Consider the following 18,416-nt stretch of genomic DNA (forward strand, 5'->3'; position numbering starts at 1 on the left):
CAGAAAGTAAAAGCAGTCCTACTTAAATTTAATGTCAGCCATGTTGAGCCAATGAGTTTGGCCAGATGATCTCCAAGGTCTTCTGCAACCTAATTCAATTAATAATTCCAGGATGGGCATAGCTGCAGGTGACTAAGCTGAGTAACTGACATTACTACTAGGGCAAAGCCACACAATTCTCATTAACATATCCCACTCATAAAACTAGGGAGGAACCAAATTTTTTCTCCTTTCTACTATAAGTAACAGTTGCAAAAAGGGGTGGCTAGAATTTGTCATCTGAGGTCATCCTTAAAAATGCCATTTTAACACCAGTTGCATCTGCTACAAAACCCTAAGGAAAATCGCCCAGACGTCCACTTAACTAATTAATACATGGTATTTAAAATGCTGGTCAAAGAACAACTCTGGAACACAGAGAATTTACCTAAAGCTAAACTAAGGATCTGGACTCTAAAAAAAAAAAAAACCAACAACATTCAGAAAAGGTTTGTCCTGTTTAGCCACATAATGCTGAACTAAGCAGAGTTCTTTAAAACTAATGGGCATTTATTTTGTGCGCACCAAGTCCTTCCTCTACTGAAAGAAGTTTAATGATGCTCAGTCAACTGCTATGATGTATGTCATGAAAATTTTACTTGCTCTGATGTTCTGCTACAGTCAGCTCAATGACAAACAACACATGAACTAGTAATGCAACAAAAGCCACACATTAAGGATTACTCAACGAATCCTCCTAATTTTCACTTGCCTCCATGCGAGCTTTGTAAAACTCCACATCGTGAAGTTTCTCCTTGCACCGAACCAGTTCCATCTCGAGTCTCTCCACACGGTTTGCCCTCTCTCTCAGAGAGTCGAGCTCATCTCTGTATGCTCGGGCAGAGCGAGCATCTGAGGCAAGGTGCATGTTCTGTGAGGGATAAGCAGGGAGAAAAATCTAAGTTTAACACTTTTAAGCATGTACTTCAAACTTTATTTTTTTGTATTTACTTACTGATTTTAAGTGTTGACAAATAGTATTCCCCTGGTTAAGGAGTAAGAATTCTCTTGGTAGCCAGTAAATTCTCTACAAGACAGAGAGGTTCTTCAGCCTGTTGGACATTACTAATGCCTGATGCTGCATAAGCTTCAGGCACTACTAGGCTATTTGCAAGCTGAACAGATGAGACTGCTCTCAACAGTTAAGTGAAAAGCATAGCACTGCTATGCCACGACCATAATCTTTGAACAGCTTGCTGGACTAAGTTGATTCCTTCATTACAAAAGAGGCATAGTAGTAATTTTAGCCTCACACTGAAACAGGATCTTTTTTTAAATAGGGAAGATTGTCACAGTAAAACAAGCCCATCTCACCTCTTGCTTTATTTTTTGCAGCTCTAGGGTGAGCTGCTCAGCTTCATGTTTAGAATCTGCAAGCTGCTCAGACTTCTCTTCCCTGAAAAAGATTAGAAAAATCTTAGTAATTTTTTTTCTTTCCTGAAACAATATTGATTATATGGACACTGCCAGGAATCTGTAAAAGAAGATACAAATCTCACAGCATATTCTTTATTATGACAGCTTCATCATTTTCCCATTATACCATACGCATATCATAGATCTGAGTTTGCAACTCTATTTTTATACTAAGTTCCTCTGTTTAAATCTCATTCGTGCACCTGCTTCACTGGCCTGTGGACTTTCTACTTCAAGTTAAAATGCAGAGCTAGCAGTTGGTATTTTGAAGGAGGGGAAGAGAGAGATGAGACAAAAAGAAGAATGGAAGCAGCCATCACTACATTTAAAAGCCAATTATGAAAGAAGAAAAGATTGAAGACACTACTAGCTTCCTACTGCTCTGATTTGAAAGGTGTGATTCTGAGAGCACCTATGGAAGCTGGTGTATTGGAGCCAACAGGCTCCTGCTTTTTCAGGATGTACAAGACTTAATATGCAAGTCTCTCCAGAAGCACAAAATAACGGTGACTTACAGCTCCTGACGGATTCTTCTCAATTTAGCCTTTGTGTCCGCCAGCTCAACTGCAAGGTGCTGCTTTTCTTCATTAGAAAGAGGGTTGGCAGGGTTTGGTGAAGAATCTGGACTTGGTACTTTCAGAGGGCTTGGTGGTTGCTGAGACTGCAGATAGTCTCTCTCTTGAGTGAGATCTACAATGACCTGGAAATACAGAAGACTATGTAGTGCCAAGAGATAAATAGCGTATTTATACATTGTTTTAAAAATACCTAAAAATATTTTTAGATTTAGGAAATTATTGGTCTAGCATGATACAGAATCCTAGTGACAGCCAGGAATGAAGGTTACACAGAAGAGGAAAGGAATCTCCACTATGCTCTGACCACTAGAACATTCCCCTTCCAATGCTCAAAATAAGTAGTCTGTTTTCCTTGAAGAATTCATAAAAACCTGTAACAACTAACAGTTTTAATTAACACAATCGCAGTCAAAAGCATGACAGATGATTAACAGGCCAAAGAAGGTGAGGCTTCTCCAGAGATCTGAAGGGAAAGGAACTGATGAATCAAAAAAAACTAGACAAGACAATGGAGCCCAGGAGGGTAGATGCCAATGGAGAGACTAGGAAGCACTGCATGAATGACTAGACAGAGACTCAGAGACATTCGGTCTCCATTTCATGGAGAGACTGCTCAACTCCTCTTCACCAATCATTTTACCACATCTTAGTGCTTACACAAGAACCAATGGAAAAGTCAAACACTTTCTACAAATTTTCAGAGGTGTAGTAGAAAGGTGCAGAAGAAAGAGAAACCTAGTCCACAAACAAGACATGAGAGAAGGAATGGAGCCCTCATCTACAGCTTCTCATCAGCTCTGTATGGGATAGATATGTCCTCGTACTTCTGTGCATTCATCTCTCTCATCAATGAGCCTCCTGAGGTGGAAAACCATGTTCCTGGAGAGAGATTCTAGTTCTTCTGGGGCCATATCTGGGAGCTCCAGCCACTGCAAGTCAAATACATTCTCCTGGTTGTGAGTCACCTACGAATAGGAACAGAAAAGTATGTCTTTCCACTGGTTGAGTTGAAAATTTGTTCACCATATATGCAGCATCCCCCAGGTTCTTCTACTGATAAATTAAAAAACATATCCATTTCACCAAACCCAGGCTGCAAATAATAAATGCAACTACCTTAACTACAACACTACCCAGAAATTCTTGGTATTTACATTTTTTATAATTCTTAAAGTCTGAGTTTTAAAAGTGATCAGATAAATATGATCAATAGCATGCACACTTGCATATTAGAAGTATGCAACTGTCTTACTGACCCTGAGGTGATCCCCACAGAGAAGGGACTGATCCCACACTGAACGTTACTAGGAAGAATCCCCAATTTCAATGAATTTGCAATTTGCACCTGATACAGCTGGGAGGAGCTGTATCAGCTGCAGAAATACCTCTGGTTGCTGCTAGCAGTGTATCTTTCAACTGTTACCCTACCTAAATTGATTTACTCTGAATCATTTAGCAGAAACATCAGGCAAGTCTCTCAAGCTCAGTTAATGACGGTTCCAGCTTTTGTTATAATCATGTCCTTACCTCATTGTAATTTTTTTCTTTCCTAAAAATTAACTATTTTTTTAAATGTTAAGAAAAAATTCCTGTCTTAAGACTTCCCTTATTTGTTCCTCAAATCTGACTGTACCAGGCTTTCTACACCTGCATGCATGACCTGCATGCACCTGGCCACAGTCAGCATCCACTCCCACTGAGGGGCACTTCCACCTGGCTCTTCAAAGTAAGAGACTTTCTGTATTATTTGGCAGGCCTATCCATAGCCTTTCCTTCTTCTGAAGTCCTAGAAATCTAAGAATGCTTGTCATTGGATCGAATACCTTTTTAAAAAGACTATATGTTCAATTTCAGCTCTTCAAGACCATCTAGCTCAGAGGCCACTGAAACGAGTCACTGGGCTGTTGCAGTGGGGATCCTGCAACATGCATATACCAAACCAGGCGTCCCGTGGAAAGGAAATATATATGGACAGACAGATTCTTGCTAGATGTTTCAGAGATGTTTATTTCTCCAGCCGCATGGCCGGGGCTCTGCCGAGGAACTGTCCCAGTCACGGGACCAAGGGTCCTTCTGCCCGCACAGGGAACACAAACCAACCAATGGGAACGAGGCTGAGCAGGGGCAGGGAAACCCCGTGTCTGTGCCCTCAGGGCCCCTCTCCCAGGGCTACACGGCAGGGGAGGGACCCCAACACTGGGCAGGCTGTGTCACCTACCACAGGGCTTGGGGACTAAGTGTTTACACCATTGGTGCAAGGGGCTCTGCAGCTTCTAAGACATACATGGATTTTGTCAATATTGCACATGGATCCTTACAACAATTCCTTCTACATAACCTTTAAGTGGCAAGCAAGGCATTTACCACTGCATCTCTAAAAGACCACTGAGCCAAGCAATGATCCCAACACCTATTTTCATCTTGTAATTTGAGTGTAGGAACATGAATTCAATTTTCCTTTTTGTGAATTTCACGAATCCATTATGAAATTCTAAGCATTAATATTTTATAGCAAAAATATCCTTAACAGATTGACTGTTAAGTCAAGGAAGGGAGAGATACAACATCAAAAGAGACAATACTAGGAATCCTACCTCCTGAATGTGCGACACAATGGCAGCTTGGGTTTCAATATCCAGTTGTTTTATTCTGTCAATAAACTCTTCTTTTCTTTCACACTGTTAAAAGAAAGCACACCCTGAAACAGTGCTACATACCCTAAAACTTAACTGCTCAATTTTTCATTTAAATTTAAAAAAACCCTCCAAACTCAAACAACCCATAATGCTAATAAAAAACTGTTTTAAGATCTATATACTTTGTCACACTAGAAGGTGTAACACTTCACTGCTCCATATGGAGCACGAACCAAATGGCATTAAATTATTTAAACTTTATAGTCAGTACAATTAAGGCTAAGTTAAATGGCTGGTTTTGCTCTTAAGAAACAAGTTCAACATGCAGTGTGATCAAGAGGTGGGGAAACAGCCCGAAGAAATCATCACAGCTTCACTAATGGAGCTGCACAAATGTAAACCTTCATTTACACTGCACCATTTAACCTGTCTGCTTTGCTGTTTGCATTTTGCTTAGTTTTGGCAATGAAGAGAGATGCATCACTTTAGATATTATCCACATCAACACCCAATGTTGTTTGTTGGACTAAATCAACATATGCTTTAGATAAAAAAAAACTGGGAAACATTCTGGATAAAAATGAGTGACATTTCAGACAAACAGATTTCAGTAAATCTTTTACTTAAGGCTTTAGAAGAGGCAGACATCTGCTATCTGTATATCTGTGATTGTGCACTAAGAACGTTATTGCCTTCTTGTAACAACACTGCACTGTGAAGAACTTAAGCAGTATTTAAAAGGGTTTTTTTAAACTCATTTACAGTGTCCTTCTGGGGCCTGGTTCTGAGTCTCAACCATTTATTTCACTGGGAAGAACCCCAGACCAGTAAACGAGGGCTGAGGATGCACAGCAGCAAAAACAATTCTTTGTGCTGCAATGCAACACTAACGTAATTCAGAGGGGCAATACGTAGACAGCTTTACCCTGACATAATTGAGCTGACATAGCTGAGCAGGGTAAGTGTCCTAAGGCATGACAAAGACACTAGGCAGACCTACAAACAAGGTCAATTATCAGCAAAGGCCCGCCCGAAACGAGGCCATTGTTTACTGCCTCAGAGGTTTGGTGGGCAGAACACTGATTTCTTTATCCAGTAACTGCTGTGCATTTCTGCAGTTTTCCATATGCATTGTCTCTCTATTTATTTAAACAAATGTCACACAGAGATCTCCACACTAATATACAAAGTATCTATTAATCTGGTATTTTCGACACAAAATTAAATCAAAATATTGTGCAAATAAAATCATGATTCATTAAACAAATATTTAGACTTGTTAAACTATTTGTTTGGCATTAACATGTATTGTTCCACTTTTTATTTTAAAACAATAAGAAAATATACCAACAGCAAGCTTGATATCAAGAGCACTGTTCAAAACTTATCTCGTCCCACTGTGTTATTGAAGCTGTGAAAGTACACATCCTGTGTCTGATTAAGCAGTAGCAACAAATTGAGGCTACTGCTATCACACAATGTGCTTCCTCTCCCCTGCATTTCTTTCCTTCACCTATTGTGTTTCTCACAATTTAGCTCACAAGCTGTCTTGAGCTCAAGATTTGTTCACATAGCACTGATCTTTGGGTAGATTTTCTCAGCTCAGAAAAAAAAAACCAGATTCAAAAAAGTCTTATTTTCTATGAATGTTCACCTGCACAGCACATCCCAGAACCAACAAGAGCAGCTTCTTGATTTCATCCATGCTTTTACCTAGAGAGGAAAAAAGGTCATCAGTACATGTGTATAACAGATAAACTACGTCCAAGTGATCATCTCCAAAATACATGCCTAAAAAGAGAAGACCTTCGAACAAGTGCCTGAACAAAATATATATGCCTGTTATAAAGTTACCGTATTTTTTACGCAACAATGCAGTTCATATGGATTAGTTTAAAATCCCAACTTCAGCAAGGCATTTTTCCTTTGATGTGCTATCCTCACCTATCATTTTCTAAGGCTTTTCTGATCAATACATCACAAAAAGAATTCCTTTAAATAGTTCAATGCCTATGACCAATCCTTGTCTCTTGGGTCATGATTAACAAGAGTGCAAAAAAGCCCAACAAACCACCAACAGCTCTCCCCACTCCAAAAAACCCTACCAAAATAAAACAAAAACACCATGGGCAGAAGCAAAGGAGGGTTACTCACAAAGAACTTGCCCTAAATTCTCCTTCTGTAAAACAGTTGCCACTCAGACTTCCCAAAGCTGAATACCATTCTGTGCATATAAATCCTCTCTGAGAGATGTTTTAGCAAACAAATTCTGCCTGTGTTCTGCATCAAAGCCTGTTCGCACTTTGAAGCGTAAACCCCATGTGGTAAGAGGACAGAGAATGAGTGACGTATAAGCGATACTGAGGAGCTGACCATATGCTGGGAGCCGTGGGGAGAGGAGACACATCCCTGGTGCTGCTGCAGGGAACCCTGCTGCGACCAGCAGCCCTGCCGGCCATTTCCTAGGGTTAGGAGAGGGAAAGCCTCCCAAGAGGAACTGGTGCAGCTTAGAGACAGCTTGTTTCAACAAAATTAATGTGGACTGTTGGATGGTAAAGGACATTATGTATATCAAAATAAGACAAAGGGCAAGGCAAGGAGGGCAAAAGGAAGGCAAGGCGTTTCAATGAGGAAATAAAAGCATCTTTACGGAGCTAGCTTCAGAAAAAGCCTGTCCTCATCCACACTGGGGGAAGATCAGGAAAGAGAAACAAAGAAACAAAACAGGCCACATAAAGTTTTCTCTCATCCCTACATATATGCATTCTTCCTGAGTGTATAACTGGGACTAACACTTTCATTTTATACCCTGCTTTACTTGGGTGTTCAATTACTCCCATCACTACATAGATACTAAATTCTGAGTGCAACTGCGCTCCTCCACCAACAGCATGCCCTTGTGAGGCTGCCCTGGCAGAAAGTCAGAGGCATGTGCAGAACCCAAGGCCAGGGAAGGGGAGTTAATCTGACTCATCAGTTAAACTGCCACAGCCCCACAGCTGCACAAAGGCACTGACCTAAATTACCACGGGGGTTCCTGCCATTCCCACAACCTTGCAAGCCAGCATGGCCACGTGCAGGCAGCTTAGGAAGTAACTTGTTTCCTGATTTCCAAGCACACAAACGTCCTAAACCAGTATTTAAACATACCTACAAATTTTCGACAACTTTTAGGAATGTTCATCTTTTAAAACGACTCAAGAATGCCCTACAAAAATCATCATGACTGTATGAATGAACACTACAATTCTCAACATCCAGGTCTTGCATTTAGTAACCATTATGATTTTGCAAGCAGAAATTCTTCTCTTCAACAGGAACAACCATCTTTAAGCATGCAAGTTCACACTTCAGCCTGTAAATACAATATAGCTTATTCCCCTGCAGAATATTTAAAAACTGGTTTTGAAAAACATACAATCATTCTTACTCTTCTCCCCATATGTAGCAGAATACAAGGCTTCCTCTTTCCTGAAAAGTTACAATTTAATACACAAATTACATTTCAGCCTGTGAAAGTCTGATTGTTCTGTATGAGCCTCAGTAACACAATCTTAAGCATAGACAATGACACAAAACCCTTCACCAACAGCAAAAAAAAAATCTGTTACTTCATGAACAGTTCCTTTGAGGGCACAACTGGGAGACTATCGGTTTGGTCAGAAGGTATTTTTTCAAGAAACTGAGCTCTCATTAGTTTCAGCACTGGGTTTCATTCTACATCATCTTCAAAGCAGGTACAGACCAAGAATTAAATGCAGAGCATGCCTGTGGGACACAAAAGCGAGTCATTAAGTTATGGAGAGCAAGTGACTTGAGTGTGTCTCTCATTGACCCAAACTTACTCAGGCAGAACATCTCCGTGGAGAGACTGAAGGAGGTAGGCTGCTTGCTCTGGATCATGCCAGACATGAGATGTAACCCTTATGTGCTCTGGGCACCTTCATCTGTCAGCCATAAATTCCAATCTGTGCTCCACGGCATCCCAATTATCCTTGGGGTGAGCACAGTGGCTTGAAATCACTCATTTTAGAAACACCAGGGCTACTTCCCAACTGTGACAGCATCTATACCATCCTAAAGGCATGTGAGCTACTTAAAGCCATTCAAAACACACTCTACCCCTCTGCAACACAGCTTTGCTATTTTCTCAGTGAGGTAACAGATGGGCATTGGTGCTGCTCCACGACCCTATGAGGTGAAACACCTTTGGCTATTACTGCAAAGTAACTTAGCAAGGTCAACAGGGACCGACCTTGCCTGGAAACAGCCTTTTGAGTGAGACCTTACCCCACTCCAGTCCTCCCACGAGGAAGTGAAGCTGAGGCAGACATGGCAAGCCATGGCAGGGATGGACAAACTAGAGTTTATAGAAAGGAGTAAGAAATTAAGACGAGATAATCATGAGTTATTAGTCTCTTACTGTTTTAAACAAAACATTTAGCAGTCTGCTCTCCCCCCTGGCAGCTTGCAGTGAAAATATAGCTGTCAGGATTACGTAGGAACCCAGAGTGCTGAGAATATTTCTCTGCCTGTTTTTAAGGGTTCTTACCCCCCTGAACAACACTGTTTTAACCTCCAACCTTGGAAAAAAATTACCAATGATCAGACAAGAACTAGAAAATACAGTGGTGTGAATTAGGTGATAGACTACTATGTAAGATTGTCACAGGGTGAAAATTTAGAGGTTTTGGGCTTCTCCTCGTAGTAAATAGGTAAGAGTAAAAAATACCAAAATGGAGGATTGTTGTTGTTCTCTAAACCTTCTTCTTCCTCTACTACTCCATGCTCTGCAGTAAAAGTAGTTTGGAATAACTGAATAGAGAATTCCACAGTTCCTGGTTGTGTTACTGAATAATTGGTAGAAAAGTGAAAATAATATACGTTTTTAGTAACTATTGGTTAAATTATCTTTAAAAGGCTGTGTAAATCTTGATAATTAGAGACTTCACTCCTGCTTTCTGTGCTCTATGCTGCACCTGGGTCACGCTAGTGGCTCTGTTCCTCTGATAAGACTTAATAAACAACTATCTGGCAGCATTGAAACTCAAGGAAAAGTCTTGGTTTATCTTTGAAACTCCTTGCAAGGACTTTTAGAAAATTCTCGCCCATCAGGAGGGATTTGATTTATGGCACGGTTCAGTGTCAGATTAGTCCAGGTTTTTTCAATAAATTTCTCTATGCTTGCAGACATGCTACATCATGTAATGAAAGTGAGGCTGTACTACTGACTAGAAACACTTTTAAGGCTTAAAGGTCCACTCAGCAGATACACCAGCCACACAAGTGCTCCCAAAGATCATGTGTGATTAAAGAGTTCCATTCCTTGGGCTTTCATTCAGAAGTTGTTTTCCGTGGGGAGGAGACAGTTTGTTGACATTAAGGCACTCCCAGATCACTCATACTCAAGCTACATTTGAGTAACATTTTAAAGCCTTGTAGAATTACACTATTACAGGAGATTTTTAGAAAAAATAGGGTATGAGTATGAAAAAACCTCTCTAACAATCTGAAGTGCTTTAGAGAGAGTTTTCAATTAAACCTCAAAACAAGCCAGGAAGGGATTAATTACCCCTCTCTCCTTTTTCATCTCACCCACAGGAGAGCTGAGATACCACACACTTCAGTGGAGTGCCCAAGGTGACCAAGTGAATCAGAAGCACTTCTAGGACTATTACAGAGCACCACAGTGAAGTTCTACACTGCAGCCAGTGCTTCTGCCCTGCAATGCCTCTAATCCTGCAATGCATGCTGAAGGAAAGCAAGTAACCTTCATCCCCGATTCAATCATGCCTTCTAAACAGTGAATGGTTCTCATGTTTTTCAAAAAGCTTGATTTGTGCCCATTTATAAGATGCTGAAGTTCCTTGTGCAACCGCATAAGCAGGAATGTGCCAGCTCCCCTATGCTGGCTCACTTGGATGACACAAGTCCTTCCCAGACAGCTAGGAAGTCTGCGGAGTCTACTCATGCTTATTAGCTGACCTTACCAAGACACTGTCCTCCTATGACCTAGGATGCAAACATTTAGGTCTGGGGCAGCTCCTAGCAGAGAGGTACCCACAAGCTGAACAGACAAGAGTCAAAACACCATCACTTAAACAGAAAGGTGCTAATTAAGAAATAAAGACTTTTATGCCTTTTCTTAAAATTCCAGGGCAATTGCTCTCAGGCCCTGTGTTTGTGCTGCAAGGGAGCCAGCCAGCCACCCGGAGCATTTGCAGAAAGCCCATCTGCTCCCAGGCATGAGAGAAGGCCAGCAGGTTTCCTGGAAAATAAAGGAAGGGAAAGCCCAGACACCACTTGTGCATCCTGGGAGCCTCTCTGTGCCAGAGCCAGAAGATCCCTCTGCTCTCGTGGGGGTGGAGGGTGGGAAACAGATGGCAGGACTCAGGGAGAAGGCGGGCAGAGGGATTAGGAGACACAACAAAAAAAGGAGGATCAAGGTACAGAGAGAACACAAACAATGAAAAAAATGAGAGGGGGGATGGAAAGATGTCAGAGGAAATGGGAACAAGCAGGTTCAAGTAAGTACAATCTTGGGCTTGTGCTGCCTGTTTCTCCGTATTTCTACTCTGATGTTACTCTGTCCAGCACAGGAGTGGGAGCACCAGCACACGGAGTGTCACAGGCAGCAGCTGGAGCGCGTGCAGAGAACGTGGGGAGGGTGAAACACACAAGTGCTGTTTTCCCCAACTCCAGCAACATCCTCAGTGAGAAAAGCTTGAATGCTAGATTTACACTATTGAGGCACTGTTTTGTTATTAACTTTATACTTTATGAACCTTTGTGCCTCTGGAGGACTGTGAAACAAAATGAGGAAGGAAACCAGACATGAAGAATACCCAAAATGAGAGTAGACAACTTTTACAATTTTAATGAAAACTAGTTTTCTATAGACACTTGTTAGCAGGGACTTTGGGGTCTCTCATTCACAAACTTAACATGTAATTTGAAAACTGTATATAAACAGCAAAGTTTTTTGAAGGGACAGAAAGGAGCCTATTTTAGGCAAGTAAAACCTCATTTCCATTCTTGATCTAAAAACAAGTTAAAATCTCTCCCCCCTCATGATTATGACTGTTTCAAAAGATTAATTGCCATAAGTTTCTAAGTACACTCACTAGCTGTGTAAAGCTAAAAATGTCTAGGAATGGAGAAATTAAAAAATGCACCTAAACAGAGGTTCACAACCATTACTGTGTACTGATATTCCCTGTGTGGCCACATTAATGAGTGGCCGTTTATAAGGCACGCTAAAACCAGACATAATATGAAAAAGTGATTACAGCAATGTCATAGATGATAAATAGGCTGATGATTCTCTTATTGAACACAGGGGGATTTGTGGTGCAGTAATGAATTGAAAAAGCTGTTCAGCAAGAAAAACAAATGAGAAAGACAGAAGCCAAGAGGAAATTTAATGGTAGCTGTCTACCACACAGTGCAGTGAAGAGAATAAATCCTCTAATATCAGCTGCATTGTTCTGCAAGTCAAATTCCTGCGAAAATTTTTTTAATCCTTCAATTAAACTTTCAAGTTTATTTTTAACTCCCTATATTCTAGAAAACAGTCAAGCCTTCATCTTCTAACAAATATTTCTGATTTCTTTTCCCATGGACAAATGAATTACAGTAGGCAAATTTGCCATGGCCTGGAACCAAATTAGAGGACATGAAAGCAAGTAAAGCTCATAAACCCAACAGACATGTGCCTTTTCCTATGCAAAAGCCCAAGTGCTACTGCATTTTTTGTGATGGCTGCTCTGTTTTTCCAATAATCTCACATTCAAAGCAGAGCTGCAGAAGCCCCCAACAGTCAACGGTGAGTGCCAAATGGAAGCTAAATAGCAAGAACAGCATTCGCAGCCTCAGTGCTGTTCAATCCATAATTTAATGCCTGTAACACCACTTTTTGCTGTGTTTTAGAGGGCAAAAGTAAAATTTCTGAAAAGTGTGCGTAGCAAAACATCACACGGGCTTGTTACAAGAAGTAAGTCACTGAAATTGTACACAGTGAATCAGATTTACCAGCTCTCTGGTCTTGGACCTGTGGAGTCAATACAGTCATTAAGAGCATTCCCAGCTCAAACAGTACAAAGCAGTACTGGATTTGTTCCAGCAATGAAACCGTGGGATTGATTTTTTTTCTCTGATCAAGAGGTACCTTTCAGTGAAATAACTTAGCTACAGGACAGGGAAGGCAAAATTGGGATTTCATCTCTGCCTCACTAAGAGAGAGAGAGTATCTTTGTTTTGCTTGTTTTTCCCCTCCCAAGTGCTGCTGCCTTCCTCTGACTCCTCTCTGCAAGACAGAAACAAAGACATCATCACCAGGTCATCACTCACTTACATTGGTCATCACAGCCTATTCCTTCATTCAGCTTTTTGCATTAGCTTTACTACCTTTGCCTCAGCCATCTCCTTCCTGTTCCCTCTTTCCAAGCTTCCCATTAGCCCTCAGCCAGGTTCTTCTTCCTGAAGGAAGTTCAAGTTCTCCACTTTATAACCATTTCTCCTGCACGTCTTACCAGTAAATGCCTACCCAACAGGAAGATTAAGATCAGCTCCTCAGACACTCTCCTTGAATACATTCTTGAAAGCAAGCACATCTTGAGTCTTCCTTTGCTCACCACCTTCTTTGGTCATGTCTAGGCTGGGACTGGTTCTCAAAAATCCTTATATAATATGGCTAAATAAGAAATTTGTACTTTTTTTTGCACACATATGCCATCAACTTTAGACATCCAGATGTTACATTTTTGCATTTTTTTATCCTTTCTTCTCATGTTCTGTCCCAATAATTCCAATGATAAAATTTATTTTCCCCATTGCTGACTTAAGATACCACAAAAACCAAAACCAAACCAACCAACCAAACCAAAAAAAACCCCCCAACAAAACCCCAAAAAAGCCAAACTAAACCACCACATTTTTAAAGATCTCAGAGAAGAAAGTTTTCTGGTTGTAATTAAAGGGGCTAGAAGACAGGAACACATGGATGACCAGCATCTTTCCTACAAGAGACACAGGTACTTTCTTCAAAGAGAGATCTAAGGTACTGACAAAAACCAGCAGGTCAAGGGTAGGAAATTATAGCTGAACCCAGGACAGCTTTCAAATGTGCAGCTTTCCCAGGAACCAAAACTGTATTTACCACATTATGAGTCTCCTGCCAGCTGTCGCTCAGGAATGGCTGTGACAAGGAACCAGCCAGCCTTTCCCCTTGACACTTAGCCACCAGCAGAGATGCTGTCTTGCTGGCCCAGATATTTCTATTCAGCAGCACTCTTGATGCTAAGCAGCCCATTGCCCATATGACTGAGAAGAACAACAGCTCTTGTATTTTGACTTTCTTCCTTGCCCATAACACTAGCCTGTACAGCCCAATTAAGACTTGCAGACTTTATTCTGCTTGCCGAAGAAGTGGATTCCTTACTCTCAGCTCAATTTTAAACAGAAGTGCCAAGACTATGAGCATCAGTGATCCAACATCTGCTAATATTCTTTTCGGACAAATTCTTTTCTGTACATACACACTCTACAGCTGCTAAGAGCAGCAAAATACAATCTTCTGCTAAGGTTTCTACCATTTATTTGTTCTGGAGATGCTGATTACCATGTCATTCCCCATCACTGCTGACAGGGTTCATTCAGTTTACCTTCTTTGGTAAAAATAAATACAATGTCCTTGGCACTAGCACTGGGCTCAGGCAGAGACAGAATGGGCAGGCAAAAAGAAAAAAAAGAAAAAAAAAAGTAAGAAACATAGCAACAAAACTTTCCATTTCAGAAATGTGGTTCAAAGAAGTCAACTTCATTTTCAGGCTAAACAGCTTTAATTTTGTCTCACCAAAAGCATTGGACTCTGGACATGAGCTCACTGGCTTCCATCTTATTTTTGATGTGCTACTTCATGCAACAGATATCATTGTCTAAACAACATAGCCAGACAAATGTTTTTCTTTTTGTCCATTCTCTTCCTCATTTTTTCTTATTTTTTCATATAGGTATTTTTCTCTCCATCTTCACTTAATTTTCTTCCCATATTTCATTTGCAACAGTCCCTTCATATCTTTTGGCAATTCTGCAAGACCCTGGGTGTGTACATATATTCAGAACTAAACTCATTATACAGGCACACAAACACCTGAAGGACAGCACATCATTGTCCTATGGCAGACGATATCCTAGGTCACTTGCAGCAAGGGGTGAAGACACACGGCTTTCAAACAAATAGCTGCTGCTCTGGCTTTGGCAAGAACTCACTCATCACACATATATATGCATCACATGCAAATACACATGCATATTTATTCATACAGGTATATTAATACCTCAGTGTTACATTCTAGATACATAAAGTTGTAAGATTCAGAGATGCTTGAATATTTGTCATTTGCCTACAACTACATACAGTTTATTAAAAAGCATGTTTGTATTATGGCCTGTTTAGGAGACTGGCTGCCAGAGTCCCTTGGGAGCAACTCTCAGTCCAAACAGTTAAATCCCGCTGGTGGTCAGTCACAAGTGGGGCTCCCCAATGCTCAGTACTGAGGCCAGCCCCGTTCAGTATCTTTATCAATGATCTAGACAAGGGGATTGAGGGCACCCTCAGTCAGCTTGCAGACAACACCAAACTGGGTGGGAGTGTTGATCTGCTGGAGGGTAGGAAGGCTCTGCAGAGGCATCTGGACAGGCTGGATCCATGGGCTGAGGCCAGTGGAATGAGGTTCAAAGCAGTAAAGGTCCTGCCCTTGGATCAACAACAATCCCAGGTAGTGCTACAAGCTGGGGGCAGAGTGGCTGGAAACTGGCCCTGTGGAAAAGGACCTGGGGATGCCATTTGACAGCAGCTGAACATGAGCCAGCTGTGCCCAGGTGGCCAAGAAGGCCAATGGCATCCTGGCATTCTGTGTCAGCAATAGTGTGGCCAGCAGGACCACGGCAGGAATTGTCCCCCTGTACTTGGCACTGGTGAGGCCACACCTCAAATCCTGTGTTCAGGTCTGGACCCCTCATGACAGGAAGGACATTGAAGGGCTGGAGCGTGTCCAGAGAAGGGCAACGGAGCTGGGGAAGGGTCTGGAGCATAAATCTGATGAGGAGTGGCTGAGGGAGCTGGGGGTGATTAGCCTGGACAAAAGGAAGCTCTGGGGGACTTTATTGCTCTTTACAACTACCTGAAAGGATGTTGTAGTGCGTGGGGGTTGGTCTCTTCTCCCAAATAACAAGCCATAGGTCAAGAGGAAATGGCCTCAAGTTGTACCAGGGGAGGCTTAAGAATACTCCTATGGACTCTAGGAAAAATTTCTTCACTGAAAGGGTGGTCAAAGATTGGAACAGGATGTCCGGGGAAATGGTTGAGTATAGAGTATCCCTGGAAGTATTTAAAAGACATAGATGTGGTGCTTAGGGACATAGTTTAGTGTTAAGGGCTGGACTCCTTAAGGTGTTTTCCAACCTAAATTAGAACAGAATTACAGAATCGCTTAAGAAAACAAAACAGATTTAGTATTGCAGAGGAGACAGGTGAAGAAGCTGATGAACTACTCACCAGAAAGAGGATCTTTGCCAATCATTAAAACATTTGGTAAATTCATTACAATCAGCTGCTGGAGGACCTCCTAAACAAAAGAGAACAGACAAAGTTCAGCATGAAGGAATCCAAATCCATCCCACCACAAAGAATACAAAGCTCCATCAATTACAAAACTTTTAACATACTGGCAGGTCAAAGGTTACAAGAGGAAGCCCCACTTGAGAGAGAAATCACTATTTGAAGACAGCATCAGGTTGCACAGCTAACACGCACTAATCGCCTCTTTTAACAATGGCTAATATGGAACTCAAAGGGTCCCATGGCACTAATCAGGATAAATGCATGACCATGCCAGGAACACCAATCATTCATTGCCTTTACCCCAGGCACGATCTGTATTAATCTGATGTGCAACATACAGCTGCTGTCATGTTTCAGGGCATATAAATGCAGCTGGTTCAAAGGTACCGAAGCCACTCTGTGAAGTTTGAGTAACTCAAATAATTGGTCAAATTATCTCATGGGTCTGAAAATTTAAGGATGGGCTGGGGAAGTGGGTGTGGGGAAAAGCCCTTGACCAGGCATCTGGCACTGCTCAGAGAAACTGGATATAAAGTTCTAGATTTATTTGCATTGTTTTTAATGAGGAGTAAGACAGAATTAAGTATGTCATGAACATCATTTAAGGGTTGTTTTATTTCAGGGGAGATGACAGAACAGAGGTGCATCAGGTTCAACATGTAAATGCCAGCTGTTTGAAGCTGCTCTGAAATCACAGAATGGCTTAGGAGAGAAGAAAGGCTACAAACCCTGGGGCAGGCAAAATGCTTAAAGTTGTTCCAATAAATACATTGCAAAGGGGACTCTGCACAGTAACAGAACCAGCCATGCACCCCAGAAACAAAGAGCAGAGCAATACAGTTGTTAACTTTGACCTGCAGTTACCAGCACCCACTTGCGATGATCTGGATAAAACATTTTGCAGGCAAGTTTTTATTTCACATAAAAAGCCTGGGAGGAAAACAGCTGTATGACTGAAATGCTGTGCTGAGATTCAGGAAACAAAAGTTCACAGATACAACCCTACCAAATGTTTGGCAGGTGCCTTTTTCCTGCTTGTCTCCACTTCCCAGACTACCCCTAGGCCACTGGAAGGGCACATGCATTGATACTCGAAAAGCATTCAGACCAGGGGAAAAAGCACCACAGCCCAGCAAAGAAACACACTTCCTGAAACAATCACCCATTCACCCAAACACTTCCCCTCCAAGCTACCCATTGTTATTTCTCTGCTTTCAAAGTTATACCACAGGAGGAAAATTAAGCCTGATTGAAAGAGGAAATAATTCAGAGAGCCTGCAGCCTTTGATAAGCAGAGTGCATATTCTAAAAAAATGTTTTGTATACAACACATTTAATTTTTTTCCTCTGATCCATACCAAAAAACACTCCTTGGCAGTTCTGCTTTTGGATAAAGTAGAAGTATCGCAGTGTCACAGCTAATAGGGGTTTTGGATCTGTTAAGGAAAAAGGTTCTACAGTCCTTTATGTAATATGAAGCTAGGCTAAGGCAGACCAAACATTCCCTGACTCATTAGCCAAATGCATTTTGTATTTTGGGCATTTGAGACACATTAAACAAAGTTTGTTTGCATCTGTCACCAAAACAGGTGTGAAACCTATAGGATATAAGACCACATGGCTGGAGTGCAATATGTGCTATGACAATACAGCATGGCAGTGAGGCTTTAAACAAAAAAAAAAAAAAAAACCAAACCAAACCAAACAAAAAAACCCCCCAAAACACCAACCAACCCCAAAAAAAGACCAAAAAAAAAAAAAAAAAAAATCAGACTTCGCATATACTGAAGTATGGAGCTTTAACCAGCAATTTCCATGGCAAAAAAGAGGAGAAAGAATTCTGCTTCCAGTCACCCAGCACGTGGAACAGCACTGAGGCAGGAATGCATAAGGAATTTGCGTTGTCTTTGTGTAATCATCAGATCGCTAGCTATTTAACTGGCAGACACAAAAGACATTACAGCTAACCTTTATGCTGCTAACATTCCCATGAGCTCCTCCTGCAAAATTGTTTGAGTATATCATCCAACACAACCATGTCTGAACTCCCTCATAATTGTCTGAGCTCAATATCTTCTAGCAAGAATCTGACAGTCACTGAATAGAAGCTGAAATGGCCCCAAG

At 41.3% G+C, this 18,416-nt stretch overlaps 1 protein-coding gene across 2 annotated transcripts in view; it reads right to left on the bottom strand.

Moving 5' to 3' along the window:
* CCDC88C (coiled-coil domain containing 88C) overlaps positions 1-18,416 on the bottom strand; it is a 97,424-nt gene that overhangs the window by 42,287 nt on the left and 36,721 nt on the right. For both annotated transcript variants that reach the window (XM_042047240.1, XM_042047241.1), the window contains exons 4-10: positions 16,227-16,296; positions 6,324-6,382; positions 4,628-4,711; positions 2,858-2,998; positions 1,971-2,155; positions 1,354-1,435; positions 752-910 (exon numbers count right to left, since the gene is read on the bottom strand). In XM_042047240.1, the coding sequence (XP_041903174.1) occupies positions 752-910; positions 1,354-1,435; positions 1,971-2,155; positions 2,858-2,998; positions 4,628-4,711; positions 6,324-6,382; positions 16,227-16,296 (780 nt within the window). The remainder of the gene's footprint in view (positions 1-751; positions 911-1,353; positions 1,436-1,970; positions 2,156-2,857; positions 2,999-4,627; positions 4,712-6,323; positions 6,383-16,226; positions 16,297-18,416) is intronic.

Source organism: Corvus kubaryi, unplaced genomic scaffold (genome assembly GCF_017639235.1).
Source record: "Corvus kubaryi isolate FWS band 111438036 unplaced genomic scaffold, C.kubaryi_AGA036_p1.0 66, whole genome shotgun sequence".
NCBI lineage: Eukaryota > Metazoa > Chordata > Aves > Passeriformes > Corvidae > Corvus > Corvus kubaryi.